Raw genomic sequence first — 21,958 nt, forward strand, 5'->3', positions numbered from 1 at the left:
ATTTCAACACAACCTCCAGACCATGGTGAATTCTTTATGTGACTGATAAAAAGACAAACAATCGAATATGACGGGAATCTTGTAAAACAATGAGAGGGATATTATCAATCCTTACTGACAGCCAGTTATGCTTCAGAACATGAGTGATTATACTCAACTGAAATAGATGAACTCGCTGCAGCACCCTCGTGTGGGTTTCCGCTGGTGGCGTAGTGCGCATGCGCGGTACCAGCAGCAGCAGCTTCCCCAGTGGTCGCCAGTGAGATACTAGGTAGGTAGTGTCTGACTTTAAACCTGCTGCAGCTCGAAGTGTTTCCTTGCACCTGATGCACGCGTAGGGATAGTGATCTTAGCTGCAACCACAAACCATGAATTACCAACGTGATGTATTAGAGCCGAGTCCGATTTGTCAGTGAAATCAACAGGCAGTGTTCGTGATGTACTATATACGGAGGAAAGCTGCATTCTCCAGGTTCAGGTTAAGGCCTACTTGTTAGATCCCCATCCTCGTCTCAACAGAGTCGCATCGTGATGGCTGATGACCAGCAGCAGTCTGGTCCTGGGGTCGGACCTTTACCTTCCGCGGTTCAAGGATTGCAAGGGCCTGAGGCGAATGCGTTGCAGCTAAAAATAAAGAACTCAATCTGGTAAGTCTGTCTGAAATAATGGCCAGTAAGTGAGTGCTGCTGGATATGTGGGGGTTAAAGGGATCGAAGGCTCTCCATCCTAATAGCTCTATTCTAGATGCTCCCTCGTTTCCACTTGACAGTGAGTCATGGCTACTGTAACTGTGTATGTGTATTTAACTAATCTCGTTGTTGCTTTCCGTATTGTGATGATAAGATAACTTATCAAAAGTTGTTTGTTTTGGACTGAGCAGTTGGATGTTAAAATCTAAGGTTACTTACTCCTTTTGGCTGTCGTCGACAGTGTATTAGTTATTTATTGGCAAATAACCTTTTTTGTCTTCTCGTGAAAGTGTGCAGAAATTGAAATGTCCGTGTCTTCGAATGGGCGAAAGATTTCCCGCGACCACGCGCTCTTAACAGATTTAGTGGGCGCGCTAGTGATGGTAAACAACTCGCGTGCAGCAGCAACAGCAACCGGGTACAGCCGCGCGCATTTAAACAGAATCGTGTGCGTAGACACGCCAATCCATCCGATATAGACCTAATTGTGGTCTTCACATTATAGTTGTGTTGCGGTGATCCAAAATGTGTATTAATTCATCGCGTACGCGCTTAGTTACTGTTATTAAAGATGAAGACATCGTGAAACATGCAGCCACTGCTTAAGATGTTTATAGCGTAGCAGCTTATGCGTTCTACATGCATTTGTATTACTCCATATATATTTTTGAAGAAAATATATAGCTTCTGTTTGCATAGTCACTCAACCCAGTATTGTCTTAGGTCAATAGTTTTCCCTAGAATTGATCAGTGTTGGTGCACATTGCTTGTGGCAGCGAAAATAAAAAAAGGCTGACACGATTATTTTGCAGCCTCCATCCCCCTCACCACCACCCTTGTTTTGGCACGTTGAGACATGCTCTCAATGACATGCATCTGCAGCAGCGGCTACTGTACGTCCAGTGTGGGGCGTAGATTTGTTTACCTTTACGTGCAATAATCTATATTATTTGTGTTTCTGCTGAGTATTTTGGCGTGAGATTGGAGAGTCATGGGCATTTCTGTTAGCAAATATACTTATTTAACCTCTGTAGTGTTGTGTTATTTACTATATATGTGTCTAATTCTTTATCTTTAAAGTTTTTATCCAGTTCTCATAAGCAACTTTATTTTTTTTAAAAAGGAAATCAATTTGTAAAAAGGGGTGGGAACCCTCAATGTAGCATAGGCTATTCATTGTTGCTCTGTTGTTTACTGAATTATCCTTTACTCGGATCATATAACTAATGGTGGAGTGAAACCATGTTGATATTATGACCTTTATTGTCTTTTCCTGGGATTCTGAGACTGGTTTAGGAGGACACATAGTTATTAATTCATTAAGTAACAGTATTTAGTACTTTTCTTTTTGAATGCAGTTTTGTTTGGATATAGTTGCACTTGTTGTTATCAGCGGATTCGTAATAGATTAATGCAGTTATTTTGGACATAACTGACAGTTATTTTACCAATTAATTTAATCTTAACCAAATAATAACAACGAAACACACACACACAAAATACTTCACAATATCAGTTTAGTTTCCAGGACTTAGCATTGGACAGATGATCCACAGATGGATTGTTTTTTCTGTTGTAAATTTGACTTGAAGCTGTGTGTCGTTCTCACTCATATTCTGCTGTTCATTATAGCTCTCAGTACTATTAAATGGATTGGCTCTTTACGCAGACATCCATATGATGAGTGGACAGTCTCGGCCTGTGCTCCTTGCCCTTCACTCTGAGCAGAGCTCTAAAGGTTAGGCCTGTCGTGTCGATGTGATAGCTGATATCCCTGAGCTGCATTTGGCATGCTGGTTGGCACATGGTACTGTCTGGGGAAAAGAACAGGGTATTTGGCATTGGTGCTGGCGAGCCTTGTGGAAAAGAGATTGGGATTTGCCTATAGCAACTAGTTTGTCACTAATGGGGATATTTTATAATTTATACATTGATTGTGGAGATTATTGATGCATAAATACTGCCTGTAAACTGAAAAGAAGTAGCAGACAAATCTCTAGAATCTCACCTGGTAAGGAAAAAAAAACTCTTTATTTTTGCCAACAGACCAGCAGAGGGGGGTGTTTAAGAATGAGCTGTACTTTTGTGTAATTCTGTGATTTAGCTCTTCAAGCTTATTTTAGAGATGTTGTCACTTGGTCTACACCAAATCTGTCAGGTAATTTTAGATTAACAGCCGGCTTTAAGTTACACACAAAGCTGTGTTTGAAAGTGGTGAATTTAGTCCCTTATTTTACATGGCTGTGTTCATGTGTGTGTACATCCACATCAGTGTGTGTGTGAATCTTTCTTCATCTACATATGAAGGGAAATAAGATGGAATTGGGAGGAGGGGAAGAGATCCAAACACAATGGTGGTAATCACCTTCAAAGAGAAATGAAAATGAGCTATAGCACCGCTGGCAAAAAGCCCAGCTGTTTTTGCCAAGCTGCAGTCTCTGAGAATGGCTCGCAACTGCTGCTTTGGTGCTGTTAGATGATTCTGTTTTGGTTTAGCCTACATTTAGACCGATGCTCAAACAATGGAAGGATCTGTGTCTGTGGTTTTGCTGCATAAACATTCTATTAGGTCTGCAAAATACTCTCAGTCCCAATGAAAGTTACTGTTTTCCTGTTTGAGAAAACTAGTTGTGTATCATAGCATTTCCTCTCTGTCTTTCTGCGATTTACTTAGATTGTGTGAGATTTTGCTTTGCATGTCATTTTTATATTTGCACGCAGATGAATATTGCATGCACTTTGATCATATTTCTTGTCTCCCAAAACACGTGTACACAAACAGTTGTGTCATACACAAATACTCTACTGCTTTTTAAAGCAATTAATATTTTTTTTTCATCTTGGATGTCCTCAATCAATGAAAAGTGACAGTAAAGACATTTCTAGTGTCACAAAATATGTCAATTTCAAATAAATGCTGTTCTTCTAAACATTATATTCAAAGAATCCTGACCAAAAATGTATTCCAATAATAATAATAAATGTTTCTCTGGGCACCAATTCAACAAGGACCAAATTCATCTAAACAATCCAAAAATAGGGACATGACGTCAGATGCGACCTTAAAAAATACAGAATGCTCAAGAACATCTAGTTTTTTCGTCATAGGAGCGGTGTTGCCCATTAAAGTTTAGTGTCGGCATCAGAACGAGCACACAACATTGTTTTGGATGTTGGGTAAGTTCCGTTGAATATCTTACATCTTTAAGTTTGGTGTTAAAAATGACAGTATGAATGCTAAGCGAACCAGGACAAAATTTATAATTTTCTTTTTTGGTCTTGACTGGCCAGGAACGAAGAGAACCAAACTGGAAGATTTAAGATAAGATGTCAAACCCTAAGATGTCGATGGTTTACCAGGCATGTGTACCAGAACTTAGATCGCCCCCCTGCTCACAGCAGTCTGGGAAGCCGACAGTTCCTCTTAAGCCCCTTTCACACAGAGATTCCGGAAAATACACTGATAAAGTGACCCGGGATTTGATTTGATTCAAATCAAATTGTTTTGATTTGATTTGGTTCGTTTGATTGTGGTTCATTCACACTGCCAGGGTTCGTTTCATTTTGGTTCATTCACACTGCCAGTGATTTTCCGGAATGAGAGAGTGCGTTCACACCCGTAAAAATCCCGTAAAGACACGTGACATCGATGTGACATGTAATGTCTCAGCAGCGTCTATAGTTTTCTTATGAGCTGCGATTTCTCTCTCGAGAAACCACGCTTGTGCATTTTTTTCTCTGATTCGATCGTAAACTAGCGCATTACTAACCGTTTCACTAGCCTGCTTTCACTTCACTTCAGCGTCATCATTACGACACGGCATTGATTACGGCTTTTGTTCACACAGCGCGCGTTCCGGGACTGATCCTGGCAATGTTACTAGGTCCCCAACCCGGCATCGATCCCAGCATCAATCCCGGGTCGTGTTTGCGTTCACACAGAAGGTGTTCTGGCAATTTCCCGGCAGTTTCCCTGGATCAACGTGCTGTGTGAAAGGGGCTTTAGATGAGCAGCTGGGCTGAAGCCGGTCATACTTTCTTTTGCTGTTAGCTGCTCTCTAAGTGCTAATAGTGCTAATAGCTTTAGCATGCTGCCTATGGTACTCTGTATGTGTTTAAAATGAAGTCATGCTTTGAAATGTTTTTAAAGGGGAACTTAGCAACTATTTCAACTTAATAAGACCATTTAGAAATCATTTGGATGGTTAAATAACCTGTTATGGTTAGAATGGTGACTTCCCCCGCTCCACCCGCGTTCCCAGGCGGAAAACCAACCTTGCAACATGGAGAGTAACGTCCCGGTAAGTTGGAAAAAGGAAGTCTCGTGAGAACCGAGAAACGCAAACTGCTTTATGGCAATTCAACAAACACACACGCCCCCCTCAATAACCACGCCCGGTTAGCTATAAGAACAGTAAAGTTGGCCGGCTCTGATAATAACAAATGCACATGAGCAGCGGTAGAAAAGGGGAGAAGGGTGCTGCAAGTCAGTTTTTTTACGACAGTGTTGTGAAATATACGAAATATACAGCTGTAGGGGGAGCTTGTTGAGACAACATGTGACAACAAAAGTGAAAATCAGCGAAGAAATGGCTAGAGTTGCCAAGTTCTCCTTTAAAATTGTAGCTTTGCTGTATGTAATAGCAGTTGGAGTGTGTGTGTGTGTGTGTGTGTGTGTGTGTGTGTGTGTGTGTGTGTGTGTGTGTGTGTGTGTGTGTGTGTGTGTGTGTGTGTGTGTGTGTGTGTTAAGGCCCTGATATACTTAGGTTCTTTGCTTTGGGGTAAAAAAATTAGAAATACCTTAGCGGCAGTATACTGTTAGTAAAAATCCCTTCTCTGCCCACACTGCTGAGAGCACGTTTAGATCAATATATAAATATTTGCCGCATGTTTTCCTCTCAATAACAAAATAAACGCACAACAAAAATGACAATTGTAAGAATATACCAGTTAAGAAAGCATTTGATCATACCATATGTTTGCATAAGTCCTGCAATTTGGCACTCTAGTCAAGTCATGTCACATTTATTATAGCACTTTATGCAATAGATTGCTTTAAAGCAAGCAGCTTTACAGTATTAAACATGAAAAAAGTGTCAGTGTTGCTCTCAAAAAAATCAATCAATGTTTTATCTCGTGTCTGACTTAAATGGACTGAATGAAGAAATGAACCGGAGAAGATTTCCTTGTCAAAAGAAGGCGGAGCCCCAGAGCCAAACCTTGGTCCATTACACACCCACTACAGACCAATAATAGTTAAAAGGTGTTTACCAACCAGAGCGAACTTTTCCAGAAAGTTCTGGAAACTCACTCCAAACAAACAAACAAACTCTAAATGAACTTCGTTTTGGCTTGATTTTGTTCGAAATGACATCAATTGAAATCAAAGAACGAACTGGTGTGAAGTATATCAGGCATTTAGTGCACACAAGAGGTTATGAGATGCAGCACAGTAGTAGCTGAGTTCATCAGGTTCAGTGGTGTTTTCTGTCTGTCAGTGAGAGAGAGCCAGAGAGAGAGAGCTTTCTGTCTTGCACACACTGACACACAAATCACACATGTAGGTCATGCTGACTAGCAGTAGCTAGTGTTGTTCTCTGTTGTGATGTCTGGCTGCTGTCAGTCAGCACTCTGTTCATGTGGAATTAGCCGTGAAGCTCACAGGCCTCTGCCCTCTTCCCAGGACAACCTTATTGAGAGTAAAAGATAGAGATGTTCATGCTATCCATTCTAACCAGTGACACAGTGACCCTTCACCTCCCCCCCCCCCTCCCTCTCTCTCTCCCTCGCTCTGTCTATCTGTCTCTCTCTCTCAGGCGGTTGTTTACGTTCATGTTATGATCAGAGCACATGCGGCCAGCTGGAGGAGGGGATCTTCGGGGGAGGGGCAGTGACCGACAGGATAAATGTCTGTGGCTTAAATCAGGCCACTCTTTACAGGAAAAAACAAACCTTGAATGTCTTTTGTAATGATATAATTAAATATATATATATATATATATATATATATATATATACACACACACACATACACATACATGCATGCATACATACAAGAGTTGGACAATAAAACCAAAACACCTGGTTTTAGACCACAATAATTTATCTTACCAATTTATTGTCTGGTCCAATAAATCCCATTTTCCTTTATATCATGTGGACAGCTGTGTACATTTATGCCGGAAGTGGTGGAGGGCCTCCTTTCGTGGCCAGTAAAGCATCAATTTATTTTGGGAATGAATTATACAAGTCATTCACAGTGTCCAGAGGGATTTTGAGCCATTCCTCTTCCAGAACAGTGGCCAGGTCTCAATGCGATGCTGGTGGAGGAAAAGATTTTCTGACTTGCTCCTCCAAAATACCCTAAACTTGCTCAAAACTGTGACTGTGCTGGCCGTGGGAAAAAAATTCACTTTCATGTTCATCAAACCATTCTGTCACAAAAGTCTTGCTGTGTGTATTGGTGCATTATCATGCTTATACACGACACAGCCTTCAGGTACAATTTTTTAACTATTAGGTGCATATGGTCCTCCAGAATGGTTTGTTAGTCCTTGGCACTGATGCCCATCAAGCACAGTAGGGAATGCCATGATAGTGCAGCCCAAACCATGACTTATCCACCCTTGTGCTTCACTCTGGGCAAGCAACAGTGCTGGTGTTAAGCCACACCGTGGGGGTTCTCCACACCGTAACTCCCATGGAGGTTTACAAAAAAACATTGCATTTTCGTCAAATAAATTGTGCACAACAGAAGTTTTAATAATTGATTATTACTATTTTTATTATTATTATTATTATTGTTATTTTTATTACTTTGAGATTTACATTTTGCTTTACAGTATTAAAGGAGCAGTATGTAGGATTGTGGCCAAAGCTGGTACTGCACTCACCTTCAAATTACTGTAGAGCGGTGTATCCCCTCTCTCTCCTCCCTGACTCGAGGTTGCCAGATAGGCTGCAGGATACAGCAGGAACGTAGGCTGCTACAGAAGCTTCCAATGGCAAGTGACGAGTCCTACACAGTAGGCTAAATTTTTTTCTGTTAATTATGTTTATGCTTCAAATGAGAGATGTTTTGCAACGTAATTATATATCGCAAAAATTTACTAATGGCGATTAGCCAAATATAATCGTAAAGATGTACGCTCGTATGTGACAGTACATTGTTAGAACAGTAGCTGTTAGTATACTAACGGTAGGTATCTGTCATTAACGTAAGTACAAGCACAAGCCTCGGTCACTGTGTGTAATCGATATCAAAGATACAGCTATTCATTTAGCTGACACTATAAGTGAAAGCGACCAGCTGTATTTTTTAACTTACTCTGCAGTACACGTCCATAACGCTAAAATTTGTGATGTGAAAGATTACATGTCATTCTATTATTTTTGGCTGTAGAACTTGCATGATAAACAAGTAGGCTACAAAACGTTCCAAGTGGGACACATTATTCACATCATAGGCTACAATGTGCTTTTCATTGGTGTTATGGACGTTAGAAAAAGTTATTTTACCGTGGAATTGCGCCTATAGTGCTTCCAATTCGATGACCCACCTCCTCCATATGAGCTAACGTAACGTTACTTTGCACGAACATGCATAACTTTGTTCGACTGTCATGAATATTTGAAATGTCCATTTACATCAAGTACAAGTCAGCCAAACATAGATGAATCTTACCTGTCCAGAAATTCTTCTCCGTTTTCAGCCGTCTCCATCTTTCAAAGGCATCTCCTATACAGATCCTTGTTTTATTTCGGACTTTGTCACGAAGTATTTCGGATTCATAACGAGTTTGAGTTTATCAGTTTATCTGATTCGCAACGTTAGACTTTTTTTTTTTATCCGGTTCTAACACGTTTGTAGCTGCAGCTGTGGTAACTAGCAGAGCTGGCAACCCGGATGCCGCAACACTACTGACTTTGTGATTGGTAGATAGGTGGAGGGTGACGCATCAGACCAAAACACAACATGACAACATCAACATCAGTTGAGGGCTGCAACTTCACTTTTTAAATGACAATATCCTGGCCGGACTACTGTTGTCAGTGATATAAGTATTTGAAATGAACATGATTTCTTAATGTCTAGTGACATATCAGGGCCATTTTATGATTAATTTAAATAACTTTCTTACACACAGCTCCTTTAATATATTTTTGTCAATTTCTTCAAGTTAAACCATACTTATATTTTGATGATTTGTTGTGAAGATGATTTGAGTTTCTGTTCATATTTGGCAGTCATTTTTACCAAATTAAATGTAGTGTAGTGCAGTGGTTCCCAACCTTTTTTTGTCTGAGAGTGCTGACCCCTTTTTTCCCAAGAAAATATTTTAGGGCCCCCCTTCACATAATTAATATAGGCTATAACAATATGACTGGTGTCTGGGACCTCGTTGAAAACCCATTTTTTGGTCAGCCAGGGGATCGTGAATTAGCTAATGTAATATGATCGTTTGGCACTCTAGTGATTAATAAACATGCGTTTATTAACAGAATAATGTGTCTTGCGGAAGAACATTATAGCCGGAGGGAGCTACTTCTCTCTGTTTATGTCTATGAAGAGTCACGCAGGCAATGGGCTACACCGCAGCGGTATGACCTGAACCAGTGTAAAATAGTCTCAATATAAACACTTATTATAGGTGTAGCATAGGGACTCAGGATAAGACAAAAACACGGTTTGGAAAATGGATTCATGATTTACTCGCTCATATAAATTTAGTAAATTTTGAACCAAAAAAGTTACGGACTGCTGCTTTAATGCTCACTGCTAACACTTTTCAAAATATGACGCGACCCCCCAAAAAGCTCGCTGAGTCCCCCTTGTGGGCCGAGACCCCCCTGTTGGGAACCGATGGTGTAGTGAACTCTCATGTTGAGTGTCCTCATATAGTGAGATGTATGCTTGAATAGTAGACAAAACTGTTCTGCTCACGTGACTGGGTCAGAGTATCTCTGAAATGGCAAGGCTTGTGGGATGCTCCTGGTCAGCAGTGGTGAATACCTAAAAAGTCGGTGACGGTTTTGGGCAGCGAAGGCTGGTTCGAACCGATAGAAGGTCTATTGTGGCACAAGTCACAGAAAATGTTAATGATAGTTCTCAGGAGAATGTGTAACAACATTACACCCTGCTGCTTATGTGTCCCATGATAACCCCTGTCCACCGTTAACACTGAAGCATCAGAACTGGACATTGGAGCAGTGGAAGAATGTTGCCTGGTCCAATGAATCCCGTTTTCCTTCATGTCATGTGGATGTATGCCATTTACCTGGGGAAGTGATGACACCAGGATGCAACGTGGGACAACGATTCCCCTTCATTGCAATGGTAATCCCTGATGGCAATGACCTCTTTCAGCAGGAGAATGCACACTGCTACACTGCACACATTGTTCAGAAATGGTTAGAGAAACATAATGAAGAGTTCAAGGTGTTGGTCTGGCCTCCAAATTCCCCAGATCTCAATCCAGCTGAGCATCTGTGGGATGTGCTTGACAAACAATTCCGATCCATGGTGGCTCGCCGCTCCACCTCGCAACTTACAGGACTTGAAGGATCTGCTGCTAATGTCTTGGTGCCAGATACCACAGGACTCCTTCGGGGGTCTTGTGTAAACTCCACGCCGGATGACCAACTTAATATTAGGCAGGTGGCCTTAATGTTTTGGCTCTCACTCATTTGCGGTTTAATAATCTCAGACACTAGTCCATTTCATGATTTCAATTAGTTTTAAAGCCCTAAACTAGATTTATTAATTCCAAATTTGCAAAATTCTGTGATAATCCATGTTATACAGTAAATTACAGTTATAATGACTGGAATAGCAATTCCGTCCCCGTTTTCCTGCATTGTGTAAACTAGGACCTAGGGCTGGGCGATAAATCGTTTAACTCGAATGTACAGTTTACGTCGACTTGTTTGAATGAAAATCGGTTTTCTCTTTAATATCCACCAACGCTCCCCTCTGAATCCTGTAGTTCCGAACTGGCTCAACGTTTGCCATAGAGAGAGATACACAAACAACATGGCAAAAGAACAAGACCGAGGCAGCACAAGCACACCTGCCAAAAAACAACCTGCAGTCTTATAAACATTTACAAACTGAATCTACAAATTCACCGTGAGACTCACGCAGTTTTCACTTTTTACAAGCTCTCACGCCACACATCCATTTTCACATGCAGAGAAAAATCGCGAATCAAAGAAGACACTGACACCGACAGACAAGAAAGAGAAGGTTATTGATGTCAATTTAATTACGAAATTCAAACAATAAACACCGTTTTGGAGCTTGTAAATGTAACGTGACAGATCTCTGACAGAGTTCAAGCGGCACATTAACCGACCATCTGTTACTCTTTACTACTAGTTAATAATAAATAAACACAAATGATCAATAGGTAATTTGAAAGATACAGTTTAACTTACTGAAATGTAATAAAATCGATCGATCAATGTTTTTCAACTGCGGAAAGAGGTCCGTAAAACAGCTGGAGAACAATGTCACGTAACGTTACATTTACCTCAGGAAAGCCATTTAATGATCATAGCAAAATAAAATTGCTATAGAGAGGAGTATTTTGCTAAATATAACTATTACATATTTACTATATTTATACTTGTATCATTAAATTATTATAACGTTGTTATTATAAAAAACGCATTATATGTTATTTTTAACCTTTAATAATAATACCAGCTGACAGGGCTCTGAATGTTTACAGCATTAGGTGAGAATTTATTTTTTATTTTTAAAAAAATTAATAGTATCTACTGTACCTAATATTTATTCAAAGGAATCGATATTGAATCAAGATCAGAAATAAATCACAAGAATTGATTTGAATTGAAATTGTGCAATTTGTGTCAAGCAATAAAAACAGTAGCAAACCAGTCAGTGTACCATGTAAACATTTTGTTGTCACTAAACTTAATAAAATTCTGTTTAGTTACCAGTTTTGACAATCACAATACACTTATTGTGATTTGAGGTTGTTGTTTTTTTACATCCCCCCCCTCAATTCCAATCCACCCATTTTATGTTATGTTACGTTATGTTATGTTACATTTTCATTGTTTACAAAGGCAGGGCCTGCAAGATGGCAGGCTTTTTGGCTTGTTTTTTCTGATTGCACTTTAACCCCAAGGGAGAAATTCAGATCAAACCCCAGAAGGGAAAATTGAAACAAAATAAAGTTAAAACTTGTTTTGAACAATTTCTTTGTCATATGCAGATTGATTATTATTTTTAGGCCATATCGCCCAGTCCTACTAGGACCCTAAATATATAAAGAATAGCAGCATAAAGCAGGACACAAATAGTTTATTTCTTTTGTCTTCTAATGTTTTGAAGTTCATTTATACCCCTTTTCCACCAAGCCAGAGCTGGTGCTGGTTCGGAGCCAGAGCCTAGTTTCAATTCGGTTCTTTGGTTTTCCACACGCAAAGCACCAGCTCCGAACCAGGAAAAGTGGTTCTTAAGTAGCACCAAATAATTGCTGGTCTAGAACAGAGCCAAGTAAGAACCACTTGCGTCAGGGGCTGGGGGCGGGGTTACTGTGACCAACAAGACGAATAGAAACTTGTGACCGCCATTTTTAAATAGCAGCTAGTCGAGCTAATAGCAGCTCGATTATAAATATCCGTCTATGTAAGTTACGGCGAGCTGCACAAACGCGTTGGACTCCGATGTATTTTGTAAACCCATGAGCATCCATAGTATTGCAACGTCCGTTATTGTTGATGGCTTGTTCGAGATGCATCGGAGCGGCGCGGACCGATCGGAGCTGCGGGAGTGTTTGGAGAACATACGACTCCTTGTGCTTTTAGATCGCTATCGCAGCGCTTTGATGTCATGCGGAGATCGATCTGCGAGAAGCCGATGCATCTCGAACAAGCCTGGCGTACTGTTTGGCGCTACCGCACTAGCGTTGCTGGGCAACATGAGACGTATACAGTGACGTAAGATTTGGCTCTGTTGTGGCTCTCTAGCCGGTGGAAAGGCAAATCGGTTCTTATTAAGCTCGTCAGTCGAACCCACTCTGAACCAGCTTTGGCTCTGGCTCTGAACCAGCACCCGGTTCTTGTTGGTGGAAAAGGGGTATTACACTACCGTCTTCTTATGAATGGGCCACGTTTGACGTATAGCATTGCAGTGCATTTAAGACGTACTGCTCTCTAAATTAGGGCCCTTTATCGGTGTATCATGTGAACACTGGGCTAATAGTGTTAAACTTTGCTGTTGATGATTGCATGTTTAGCTCATTAAGTCTCAATCAGGTGTCTGCTTGAAACAGTCTGATAATAACATGTGTTGCCACAGGAAGTGACATTAACGGGAACTACTGTTTATACTTGCTGCCTTGACAACAGGGGTGCGAACCTTTACCTGCCTCAAGACTACCTAGAAACAGTTTAATGAGTTTTACATGGCCTGAAGCCACCTGAGAACAAACGACAACTCGCCTAGTAACAGTTCATTAGCTCCCTGACCTCTCCCTCGATCATAGGGACAGTCATATGACTGACTCTCTAAGAACACACATGCTATTTGGCTTTGGCCTGTGGCATAAGCCTGAAAGGTTTTATATGGGATTAAAAAGTCAGAATGTTGAAACAACACGCTGCCTGATTGGATGTCCTATAATTTTAAAGCCATTGTGTGTGGTGTAGCTTTGGTGATTAGCAAATCAGAGCTTGACAGTAAGGATGGCCTGATGGCTCAGGGCCAGTGCCAGAGAAATTTGGGCTGTAAATTTGGGTCTGCGTGGGATGGATTTTTCAATCCCACTTTGCAAGATTATTTACTGTTCCGGCAAAAATATGTTAGATTTTATTCTGCTCCTGTTTGTTCTGAATCTTGAAATGTTTTGTTCATTCAGGAGATTAAAGTAGCTGCTTGAATATGTTCATTCGGCTGTATGATCAAACAGCTGAAGACACAACCACATTCTAACTAACTATACCAGTAACCATAGCAACAGTGTCAAACATGGTGGTTGTCCATAAAACTTTCAAGTTTTACTATGATTGACAGCGCTTAATTAAATAAGTTGAGTCCAATCGAGGCACGAGTTTCATCCATTAGATATTTTAAATAACAAACAGCAGTGTTAAATGCTTCGTAACCGGTTGCAGAGAGTAGGCTACGTTTGAGCGGCACGTCTCCAACCAACGGCAGCTCATACAAAACTGAATGCTGTGTGAACGCAGCCATATTAAGCACAAAATATGGGACTGACAACCCTATTGTAATGCTGTGTAAAATCTACTATAATAGTCCAAACACTTACGCTGCTGTCTCGTTGTTTTGAGGTTGGAGAGCCCCGGGTTGTTTTCTTTTCATATGATTCTGCATAGAAGTGATGCTGCTGTGGTAGGCCTGTGCCAGCACGACGAATCAAAGCATTCCACGCAATTCGACTAATTTACGTAATCGATTACTTTGAAGCGTCGTTCCAGCACTAGTAATTTCGAGTTTATTATATCTTACAATTCTGACTTTTTCCTTGCAATTTTGAGTTTATACTTTACAATTCTGACAAGAAAAATCGGAATTGCAAGAGAAACTCGATATTCTGCCTTTTTCCTCAAAATTGCAAGTTTATATCCTGCACATCTGACTTTTTTCCATCAGAATTGTGATATAAATTCATAATTGCAAGTTTTAAAATCTGAACTGGGAGATATAAACTCACAATTGCAAGTTTTAAAATCTGAACTGGGAGATAAAACTGGGAGGGAAAAAAGTGAGAATTGTGAGATAAAAATGTTATAGTTTTAAATGTTATGTGTAAAATTATGTAGGTTTAAATATTTTGTGCTGTAACTGTATGGGCTAATACATTATGCCTCCTATGAACTGCTTATGTGAATATTGTTTTCGTCAAATTCATTCTTTAATAGTAGGGTATTCGTCGCAGGTTTCATCAGTCCTGCCTGTTCGTTTAATGGCTTGCAACCGTCTTTGACGACAACATTCTGTATTAATGAAGACCATCTTTTTTTTACATTCCGATTTTGAAATCTTGCCTGTTTTCCTCAAAGTTTTTCTGGCACCACAATGCGTGTGCAACTGCAGTGACATAACTGTGATGTTTGCTCCTAAAATGGAGCAAATGTTTGCTCCCTAAATCCAGATTGAGTGGATTCTGACTGGCTTAAACGCTTCTGATTGGCCTTTTCAGATTGCGCTCACCCGCTCGACAAACATGTCTGTGATTTGCTACAATGCTTAGAGCTGTAGAAAACACATTGTAAATGGAAACCTTTGGTTTGCTTTTGAAAGCAGCCAGCTATCAGCGGGTAACAGATTGACCCGTTTCTCTGTATTACCAGTAATGCAGAAAGGCTGGTATCTTTAGTTTTTTTAAATTTAGTACCAGTACTTTTGACAAGGCTAATAAGTCTATACTGCATAAAGGATAAATATGTGTTTCCCCAAGTAATTAGGCTAATACCTAACTAATCATATCCTTTTACGATTACTGTTTTAATGTTATAAATGATTGTTATAAAAAAAAATTTTTATAACATTATATGTACAGTTTAATATTAAAGTACCATTTATTGTTTTGCACTGTGTATATCTCTGCAGGTCATGCAAACAACCAGTAAATACACCGTTTCAAAGTGCCCTGTTTTCTGTTGTCCTCGCACCGTCTTGTTGACAGTGGTAACAGCCACTGTGTGGCCTGACGTGACATTTCTTGTGATGTTGAAGGAAATGGAAGAGAAAATGTTTCTGGTTAGTTGAAAAATGTGTGTGTGCATTTTGCAAGTGGTCATTTTTTAAATTCTCACCTTTAGTGCAGATTGACCTGTGTCTGCACCTAGAATATAGTATACTTTCAATGTTCAATTTATTCTATAGCCATCACAAGGAAAGTATCTTTACATTACTCTGAATGCAAATTTGATTCTCTCTACTGTTCCTTACCTGTATATAGATTCCATACTGGTTCATTCCGGTTCCTGATGGTCAAAACATTCAGATTGGCAGGAATATTTATAGACCTCCAGGTTGATGGAACATTAAAGCAAGATACTTTTTTTTGTGCGTAAGCACATGTGTTCCTGAGGATATATTGGTCTGAGCCGGACGGGGCCGACGGGTTAGAGGATGGAAAGATGTTTTGAATGCCACTGATTTATTAATAAAGCCAGCTTTATGAATGTTTCTCAAGTTACCCTTGTGTCATGCTGATTATTTCTCTTGTCTTTTTTGCAGCAAAACTGTACAATCAAAAGTGGATTGCATTTTGGTGAGTATTTGATATCAATGTAAAATGTTGTTTCACTGAAAATGCATATTAAATAAATGAATAAGAGTTAAATAAGAATACTGTAGTACTTGACATTTTTAACATAAACATAATTTATAAATAAAATAATAATAATAATAAAACTGAGCTTTATCTAACATTATGGTAAAAAATAATATAAAGCTTGCAAAAATGTACTATAAACCATAACAAATTGAATTATTTGGATTATATTGACATGGTGAATCGAATAATAAGGTTGAAGTATTTTTTTTATTGTTTGTTAATAAAGTACAACAGGACTGGCCATTGAGTGATAGATGGAGGATGATGGAGTCATATACTGCTTCTGCTATCAAATATAACAATACTAAAATGCTTGTAACAAATTCTAAATATATTCTCTCATGTATGGTGAAGAAGAAATCCAAATGGTTTACTAAAGATCAGTGATAGCCTTTTCTTAAAAAGCTTGAAAGTTTTAATTTGTATGTATTTAACTCCTAAATTACTTGTAGCAGCATATTGAAATGGCATGAGAGACAATCCTAACAAAGTGTGGTTATACAGTGCGTATGTGCCATGGCAAATGCCCAGAGAAAGGTCATTAAAGGGGGCATATTATGAAAATCTGACTTGTTCCGTTTTTAAGTGTTATAACCGGGTCACCAGTGTATCTACCAACGCAGAAAACATGAAAAGTGACAACCCAGTAACTTTGTTTTGGTAAGCCTTTCTCTGCAAGCATGTAAAAAAATAAACTGATCAGAATTCACTCCCTTTCTGACGTAGGAAGGGTGTCTTAAGGCTCTTACCGTACCCACTGAGCGGTACGGTACAGTACAGTACGGTACGCAGTTATTTCCATTTCCACTGTCAAAAGTTGTGAATGGTACCAAAATGCAGAACCGTACCACGGTAGACTAGATTATGGTATCAGCTAGACTCACTGCAGTACGTTGACTGGTTGACAGAGTATCGTCACTTGCGTGTGCTACAAGGGGAATAACAACACAAGAGGCGCCAATTTTGTAATATACAGTTGAAATATAATACTACCGTCAATGTGTCATGTAGTTTTAACAGTTTTTCAGGCGAGAATGTAGTTATTTAAAGCTCAAATCTGTGGTTTAGTTATAACGATTTATGAAAATTTGATCTAGGTTGTGAGATCCATTCCAGACGATCAGTGGGAATGGGAATTTGTTCCCTGGCTAATCGTTTTGGCTGAGGGATATATATATATATATATATATATATATATATATATATATATATATATAGGCTATTTAACTTTACCGTTGTAACGTTAGACTAGAGCGCTGACTTTGTATGTTTGACTGAATTGTTTGCTTTATTTCTTATTGTATAGCTTTTTGTACCTTTTACTTATACTTTTATAATGGCTATTATTGATAAAACTGAAATTTAACAAAAGAAGACAGGGTTTGTGTGTGGTGACGTATGAGGGAGAGTCAAATTGACAGAGGTCTGCGTGGCCCCTCAAGGTAAAAGTAACATGAAATCCTCTCCAGATATTAGACAGTGTTTCCTTTCCTGTGTTCGCTGCTCACCTCCTCTGTCCTTATCCGCCCCCTCCTCCTCTAGTCTGCCGCTGTTGACCTCTGTAGGGTATTGCCAACCCTCGCTGAGTCTTGCATCAGCCTCCTCTAATGAAATTTTCATTCCATAGTATTATCCCACAAAGCCCTGCTGTTTAACTTATCTCGTATTTACATGTTACAGTGTCAATCAAAAAATAAATAAATAAAATAATAAAACTTCAAATTGTTCATAATATTTCAATGGCCATCCTTGTAAATAAAAAAAAAAATCAAGTCTGTAATTGAAGGATCATTACACTTTGTGTTTAAGGTTTCTTTATAACAAACTGGTTTACAGGTTTGATTTTTTTAAATTGTTAATGTTCCAAACTGGTGCATGGAACATAGAGGAAGATATTTGGAAGATATTTTAAAGAAGATATTTCTTTAATATTATTGAAAAAAAAAAACAGATGATCCTCAAATTATCTTCTTTTGTATTCCACATTAGATATAAAGTCATACAGGTTTGGAATGACATAAGTGTGAGTTAATGATGCAGAATATATTTTGGGTGAACTATCCCTTTAAGCGGTTAATGTAAAACATGCTGGATATTGTACATTAATTCAATTCATTATGTTCACACACTGTTACTGAATCATCACTTTGTCCCAGTATTGAATTGTTCCAGCATCCGGCCTGGAAGAATTTGCTTGTGATAAACTTCTGTAGGCTTGTCAGAAAGAACTGGGTGTCTTGGGTTCAGTCCTTCTGAATAATGCATGAGTTATTCATGCATGTCTAGTGGGCTCAGTATTGCTGATTAAGGGGGCTTCACACTCGCCAGGGGACATTACACCTGCATGACTGAGTTATAGTGATGATGAGTTACAGGATATCCCTAACATTGTCATGACCTGTTTGCTCATTTCTACTCCATTTCAGTGTTAAGAGACGGATGAATGAATGATAAGGTTGAAAACGCTTTAGACAAAGCTATTAGTACATTGTCCAATCTGTCTTTCAGTTTGGCTTACTTAAAAAAAGTTTGTGTAAAATTCTGATCAAAAGTTAATGAGTCAAAATTATGATAAAAAAAAAAGAAATTAATACTTTTATTCAGCAAGGATGCACTAAATTTATTAACAGTGACAGTAACATTTATAATAAAAGATTTATATTTCAAATAAATGCTCTTCTTTTAACTTTCTATCCATCAAAGAATCTTAAAAAAATGTATCATGGTTTCCACAAAAATATGAAACGGCACAACCGTTTTCAATACCAATAAATGTTTCTTAAGCAGCAAATCATCATATAAGAATAATTTCTGAAGCATCATGTGACACTGAAGACTGGAGTAATGATGCTGAAAATTCAGCTTCACCATCACAGGAATAAATTACACTTTAAAATAGACATAATACACATATTAAAATAAAAAAACCTTATTTTAAATAGCAATAATATTTCACAGTGTTAGTTTTTTTTAAATGTAATTTAGAGAAAATAAATCCAGCTTTGGTGAGCATAAGAGACTTTAGAACAAAATTCAGACACCAGACCTTTAAACGGTAGCGTATGTGTGCTGTTTTTGTTTTCCACATGCTTATGTTATGTTTGTCCACCCTTAAAAAGTCATGCCAAGTCCTCTCTTAAATAGGGTTGACCGCTTGGCTCCGAGACGTCTGCATTCTCATGCCATTTTTACTTACTTTTCTTACCCCTCTCCAATGTTAACGCTAACGGCGCTTAGTGGTTGATAACTTTAGCTATTTACTAGCCATCAACCCTTAGCAACGAAGAGACGAATGGAAAAGACAGAGAGAGACACAACTATTCTTAGAATTCGATGGAAAGGGGAGGGCGAGAGAATCAGCCGTGTGTGATGATGCCGTCACTGATGAAGAGATGTTTAAGTGACAGGTACATTTCCCCACAGTCTTTCCCCAAGTTTCACAAGCTGTGTGTTGTTGGTATTGTTTATTTTCACATAGCCTTTACTCTGAGGAGGTAATTTGGACACATACACTGCTGTTCAAAAGTTTGGGGTCGGTAATATTTTTAATGTTTTTAAAAGAAGTCTCTTCGGCTCACCAAAGGCTGCATTTATTTGGTTAAAAATACAAAACAAACCCAGTAATATTGTGAAATATTATTTCAATGTAAAACAGCTGTTTTCTATGTGAATATATAGTAAAGTGTAATTTATTCCTGTGATCAAAGCTGAATGTTCAGCATCATTACTCCAGTCTTTCTCTTCAGTGTCACGTGATCCATCATAAATCATTGTAATATGATTATTTGATGCCCCACAAACATTTATGATTATTATCACAGTTTTCAAACAGTTGTGCAGCCTGCTTCATATTTTTGTGCAAACAGTGATTCATTTTTTTCAGGATTCTTTGAAAGTTCAGAAAAGCATTTAATTAAAATAGAAATATTTTGCATTATTATAAATGTCTTTACTGTCACTTTCGGAAGAAAAGTATTAATTTCTTTAAAAAAAAAAAAAATCTTATTGACCCCAAACTTTTGAACGGTAGTGTAGTTGATGTAGTGGTGTGGTGTTGTGGGGCTTTTGAAGATCCCAACTTCCATTTCTCCCAAAGGCAGACACCATGAAAACAAAGGCTTGTTTATGCAGGCTTAACTGACTGCTCTGATCGCTGAGGGATTAGGTATTCTTCTGGATTATTTTTACCTTGGATGACTTCCTGTTTGAGGTTATGCCTTACAATCCTATTGAAGTCTGTTTATTTTAATTCGCTGCTCACAGCTCTGCAGGTCTCAGCCCAGCTTGTTGAATAAAGGCCTCAGAGTTTTAATCTTGCATGTAGCTCACAATGGTTGCAAGGTGCAGAACACATTTCAAAAACCACTATAATATCTCTATCCAATGTTTATAGATTGTTTGTGGGTTTAAGCATATGTTTGCGAGTGAGAAAGAGCCAGCAAGTGAAAATGGGGAGCAGCGCCTGGAGGGAGAGACTTGTGTCTACTACTCTCTACTCGGGCAGAATTTAAATCAGCTCGGCCCCACCCTATCGTCTTACACATTCTCTTTGAAGAGCTGTTCAGTGTCTGCGTGCTACACTAACATGTAGTAACCGCTCAGCTGTAAGAGAAATAAAGAGACCTGAAGATCAGAATAAGATCTTTTTTTAATGCACATATCTGTCTGTATGATTATGTTGTAAAAAGAGTGTACATTTGCATTTATTTACTACTTTATTGTTAAATAGTCAGTGGATCATTTTGATTGGATAGGATAGGTCCCTGATGCCTTTCAAACATCTGTGATTTCCCCCTTCATTCAGCACTTCTCCTCTGTGTTAGACAGTAAAGAATCACTTGATCCCATGCTGTCCAGTTATTATGACCATGCTGACACATTGACCCCACATATTGTTTCACAATATTACTGTTTTTACTTCAAATGCAGCTTTGGTGAGCATAGGAGACATCTTTGAAAACATAAAAAAATTTACCAACCCCAAACTTTTGAGTTGTGTATATTCTGTAAAAGAAAGGTTTTTGGTCCATTATTTGGTCCAGCTGATCAAACTTGTACTTTTGTTTAATTTAATTTTCTGTGTGGTTCTAAAGATACCGTTTTCCTATATTCAAAAGCTTGTTTTCAGTGTGACCAGGAAGTAAAATAATATCATGTCACTATACTTTTATGTCATGATTATCTAATTTTCTTAGGCTTCCTCTGTACTTGATGCTAAGCCTTCTGTATTTGACATTTCAAACTCTTGGAACATGGCATTATAACGGCTTTATATTGAGCACACATCATCTGTGTTTCTGTTACTTTGCAGCAAGATGTGGAGAAGCTTACAGACATTGAAAAACTCTACCTCTATCTCAAATTGCCTTCTGGACCAAGCAGTGGCATTGAGAAAAAGTGAGTGATCTTATGGGTTCTACTAACTAAACTACATCCAGGCAAAATCAAATACAAAATGAGGGCAATGGAATTTGTCACTAATGCTTTTATTATCTTTTTCCATATTATGTTTTGCTAATGGTAGGAGAAAAACATCAGCAAAATAGTATTAAAAAATAGTATAGCAACTATTCTTTAGTTCTAATTGTATTGTTTAATTATTTTCTATTAGTGAGCAGAGTGCCATGTCATCAAGTCGTTCCCAGCAGTTGCACGCATTTAGCTGGATTCGGAACCATCTTGAGGAGCACCCTGAAACATCACTGCCTAAACAAGAAGTCTATGATGAGTACAAGTAAGCCAGGAATCCTGAGCCATCTTGCTTTATACATAAACATTTCAGCCAGAGTTGGTTCCTAGTTGGTTGAGGTTTAAGTGTAAGGAGAATGTACTTTTGTATTGTATGTACAAAATTGTAAATACATTTCAGAGCTTGATATGCTTTTGTTTTGTTCTCTGTGAATGGTCTCTGTGCAAATTTTAATTGATTTA

General features: G+C 38.6%; 1 protein-coding gene across 3 annotated transcripts in view; it reads left to right on the top strand.

Moving 5' to 3' along the window:
- Window positions 1–211: 211 nt before the first annotated feature.
- The window catches only part of rfx7a (regulatory factor X7a), a 31,119-nt gene continuing 9,372 nt past the window's right edge, over window positions 212–21,958 (top strand). The window contains exons 1-5 of one of the 3 annotated variants that reach the window (XM_077228867.1): window positions 231–647; window positions 15,295–15,444; window positions 15,928–15,961; window positions 21,339–21,424; window positions 21,639–21,761. In XM_077228867.1, coding sequence (XP_077084982.1) covers window positions 21,652–21,761 — 110 coding nt within the window. In that variant the 5' untranslated portion in view covers window positions 231–647; window positions 15,295–15,444; window positions 15,928–15,961; window positions 21,339–21,424; window positions 21,639–21,651. The other 2 variants (XM_077228868.1, XM_077228866.1) reach the window with 2 other exon arrangements.

Source organism: Siphateles boraxobius, unplaced genomic scaffold (genome assembly GCF_051911475.1).
Source record: "Siphateles boraxobius isolate OS27281-9 unplaced genomic scaffold, OSU_SipBor_1 130, whole genome shotgun sequence".
Lineage (NCBI taxonomy): Eukaryota > Metazoa > Chordata > Actinopteri > Cypriniformes > Leuciscidae > Siphateles > Siphateles boraxobius.